At 33.4% G+C, this 4,637-nt stretch overlaps 1 protein-coding gene across 1 annotated transcript; it reads right to left on the reverse strand.

Annotated features, from left to right (window-relative positions):
* Nucleotides 1-368: 368 nt before the first annotated feature.
* On the reverse strand, nucleotides 369-1,795 carry LOC106316147 (probable membrane-associated kinase regulator 5). The gene is made up of 3 exons (XM_013754023.1): nucleotides 958-1,795; nucleotides 799-870; nucleotides 369-703 (listed from the first exon to the last, which is right to left on the reverse strand). The coding sequence occupies exons 1-3, from the start codon at nucleotides 1,688-1,690 to the stop codon at nucleotides 603-605; spliced, it is 906 nt and encodes a 301-aa protein (XP_013609477.1). The 5' UTR covers nucleotides 1,691-1,795; the 3' UTR covers nucleotides 369-602.
* Nucleotides 1,796-4,637: the final 2,842 nt, after the last annotated feature.

Raw genomic sequence — 4,637 nt, forward strand, 5'->3', positions numbered from 1 at the left:
AAAGATAGACATCCAAAGAGAATGTTACAATTTGAGAGATGAAAATCTATCATTGTTCTAAAGTTTTGGAGATAAAAAGAATCCAAGAAATGGTCAGATCATGAAGACTCATGCACTACTGAAAAATGGCGAAGTTCGTTTCCTACAAGTTCGTTCGAGTAAATATTTGGCTGTTTCATTCACCAAGACGTTATCCTGCTACTTTCAAGAAGCTCACTCATCTTCTTGAACTACGTTCCATAATACATTTACTAAAAGTTGTTGAAGGGAATTTATAGGAGAATTTAAGAAACTGAAATATGACACATTGTGAGCTCAGCTGCGTGACAGACGAAGACGACAGAGATATGTAATAAATAAATATTTGCCATATTTTTTCAAATTTCTAGGTGTCAGGATTCACATAATGATCCATCACAATACAAAGGCAAAAGAAAGAGCCATCACTAATCTGAGACTCTGCTGATCCTGCAACAAGATTTTGTCTGTTTTGCCATCATCATCACCATTCACCACTTCAAACTAAGTTTTTTTACAATAATTTTTAAAAGACTAAAATTCCTCCGATCTAATTCGTTTTCTTTCTTATGACAAAATTAAAGCTAATCGCTAATCTTCTCCCTCTGTTCCTTGATTGAAGTCAGACTATCGATTGATTTCTCCGACATTGAATCGCTTGACATTCTTGAAAACAAATACGAATCTATAAAAAAACATAAGTAGATTATTTTAATTAGCAAATTTTCATAATTAACCTTTACCTAATAAAATCATCCATATACAAAACTCATAATTTACCTTCAGAAGACGAAGTACTGAGTTTCTCTTGTGAGGAAGATTCACTAGTAGATCGGGACAACATAGAAGATTCTGAAATCAAAGAGATACCCATTAAAATTCACCAAAAGCCCAAATTAAATAGATGATAATACAGAGGAAAAGACGGTTCTAGCGTACCTCTCGAACCGTGAAACGATTTCTTGCAATGGAGAATCGCACTTTGAATCCCATCTTGTTGCACTTGTAAAGACTCGTCGAGTCTCTTCACCGGAGACATGGCTCCGACAGCCGCAGACGCCGACCGGCTCTTCCCAAGTTGTCTCCTCACACTTCGAGTAATATTACTCCTCTGTTTCTCTCTCGCCGCCGGTGAAGTGGATACACTGTTGATGCTCTGTTTTTTCGTTGTTTTATTGTACAATGGCTTAATGAGATCAAAGAATCTTTTTGAGGAGGAAGGAACGGAGGAAGCAGAGTCTTCACACCTCGTTGTCTCGTCTTCGAATCTGAACCTTACGTTGAGGCTTCTGCTGTTGGGTTCTTTCTTCTCCGTCGTCGTTGACTTCTTGAAGGAGAAAGCACGGAGCTTTTCACTGGGTTGTAGGAGAGTGATTGGAGATTGAGGTTTCGAGGTGGTTTCGACGAAAGGGAGGACTTTGCTTTTGGAGACAGGGAACGTGTTCTGTTTTTCTTCTGTTTCTTCAGGAATTTTGTTTTTCTTTAAGGAGAAGTCGGAGAGAGAGATCTCGAGCTCGAAGAAAGAATCGTCTTCTTCGCAGAGATCAACTTCGGAGTCTCCCAATGCGGTGGAGGATTCGACGGCGGATTCTGAGATTCTGATTTCACGGCAGGGTTTATTGCCGTTGGTGTTATTGGTTAGCCAAAATTTCACAAAGCTAAGAGCATCCATTTAGAGAGAGAGGGAGAGGAAGAGAGAGTGAGAGAGTAAAGGAGAGGGAGAGAAAGAGAGTATGAGGTTGGCTTTGTCAACGGGAAAGGCTGGCTAAGTGAGGTTTTAAAGGAAGAAGAAAGAGGAGGTGAGCTTTTCGAAATGGCTTTTTATCTTTTTATATTTTTTTTGTAAAGGAAGATAAAAAGATAAATGAAAATGGCATTTGAGATGAAAAGGAATTAAAAACAGATTATTGTTTGTATTAATTGGCTTTCTCGCTACTTTTTATTACCGCTCCTTTCTTTTCTCTTTTGTTTTTCTCTTTTTTTTTTCTTTTTTCTTTTGCTTTATTTTTTTCACGCCACGGCTAAACATTTGTCTTCCTTTATTTTTGCTAAACCGCTTTTTAGTAAAATAACAATATTAACATCTCAAACAAAATATAGTATTTGAAAAAAAAAACAAATGAAACAAATACAAAGAGCCTACAATATTATAGTATGGACATCAAATACATTAACTACTAGATAAAAATGAAAGAAAAATGAAACCAAACCGAATTCATTTCATCTTCAAGAGTGAAAAAAAGCCTCAATCATGTTCTGCATCAAGGTCCCTAGATGGTGAAAACCTAGATTGTGGCTCTAGATCAATGGAAAACTGAGGCCAAATCTAGACTTTCTATACAAAATTCTCTTTTGGATCCAACTCAGAGATATATTCATATTCATCTCATGCAAAAAATAGGCGGTAGAAAATACAATGGCACATTTGGGTAGAGTCGTATTGTAGAGATACATGAAAAAAAAAAAACTTAAATATTGCTGGAGTGTGCGAGGGAATTGTCACTAGTTTTATCAAATATTCGATTAATGTCAAAACCTCTAAATATAATTATATTTATCGAAAAACATTACGTCATCACTGTAATGATTCTTAAAATCTTTAGAGAAATAAGTTGACACATTTAAACATATACTATGTATTTTATTAAACTAACTATCAAATTGAATAGTACTATACAAAAAATATTATTCATTCATTCCCTAAATAAAATTACGAAATTAGCTAATATGATTAACATATATATGACAATTATTAATTTTTAATAATTAAGATTTGATAATAATGTATGTATCATCCATCATTTATGTTTAATTTTTATATTATTAAAAGAAATTAAACAATCATATAATAAAATTTACATTTTTTCATATATCTTATATTTTGAATTTTTAAACGGCTATTAATTACTAAAATTGTTAAAATACCATATCATTTATCATACCTCTCAAAACACACATGAACTCTTATATTTTGAATTTTTAAACGGCTATTAATTACTAAAATTGTTAAAATACCATATTAAAAACATGAACTCATATCTAAGGTTAGCGAAACGAAGGCAGGCAGAACGAAGAACATGTATATTCAAATAAGACTGACAAAAAGAAATGTTTACTCCACAGAAAAAGAAGAAGAGTTCAGATCTGTGACGTTCTGACTATTGTGTTTAAAGATAAGCCTCGTGTTCTTTCCATGACAAAATTATATTGAGTTGATTACGTCGAATGACACTTTTTGACTTTCTATTACATCCATAGACACTTTTTACATGTGAAACACTTTGTTGTGGGCCAGCAACAAATTGTGGACAATTTTTTCCTTAATGGAAACGACACTTGTGGACACGTAACATGTGGATGAGTGATTTGTGGACGGGTGATTTGTGGACGTGTGATGTGTGGTTGGGTGATTTGTGGACAAGTGATATGTGGATGAGTGATGAGTAATGTGTGGAAATGCGATGTTAATGTGTTTATAGTAAATAACGTGGACAAACTCTCTGTTTTGATTCCATAAAACTATACAATAATACGTAGACATTGACTCATGTTACTAAAATTATACCACAAAACATGGGCACTGACTCTGTTATCAAAACCCTCACAAAAAAAAGAAGAAGAAGATTTTGTCCATACCTAACTTCTTTGTTTTGATACGATAAATTGTGGACTGATACAAAGCCAATACATATGTTTTTGATACAATTGGTTGTCACTGCCAAAAACTTTTAAGGGATACCATTGATCTGCATAGAAACTCCTCTGTTTTTCTTATTCTTCTCTCCCGTATGGACTTCCTGAGATTCATCACAAAAGATAATATTGAAGTTCTCATTTTACTAAAAATCCCACTAACCAACGTTTTGAACGGTTTTCCCCTTAGATTTAGTACCATCACCAACGAGAGATGATGCATTGGGTTCGTCATCTCCAACACGAGCACTTGGCTTCTTCAGCCCAATTGATAAATTATCTGTAATTAAACTTCAATCAAGATGAGAAAGAGGTGATATTGTGAGTATGAGCGGAGAGAAAAATCGAAGAAGCGTTTACCTTTTGTCGGAGAGTAATAGATCTTGCATGTCAGAGATTTTCGATCTAAGGGATGTGCTTCGTCATGATATGGATGAATGTAAATTTGATTAAAGTTGAATTTATATCCCGAGATGATGAATGAAATTGAAGGAATATTGTCTATGTCCACAACTAGTTTATAACTAATTTATAATTCTGTTAAGATGTCCATGTCCACAACTAATTTATAATTCTATTATCCACGATTTGGTGTCCACATCCACATTTAGCTTTGTTTACACATTAATATATATATATATATATATATAATATATATGAAAATGGATCTTAAAAAATAGCTAATTTTATATATAGTTTATTATGACAATTATTTTTGTTTAATATATTTTAGAACTTGAGATAAAAGTAAATGAAAACATAAAGTAGAAAAAGAAAAATACTAAAATGAAATAAGAAAGGAGAAAGGAGAAAGATCCTCTTTAGTTTAGGATCATAAGAGTCTTTTTGACAAAGGAAAGTGTGTCTCAAGTGATAAGTGTTTTGTAGTGTAATTGAAATGTGAGAAAGTGTCTCTAGATGTAAAA

Source organism: Brassica oleracea, chromosome C9 (assembly GCF_000695525.1).
Source record: "Brassica oleracea var. oleracea cultivar TO1000 chromosome C9, BOL, whole genome shotgun sequence".
NCBI lineage: Eukaryota > Viridiplantae > Streptophyta > Magnoliopsida > Brassicales > Brassicaceae > Brassica > Brassica oleracea.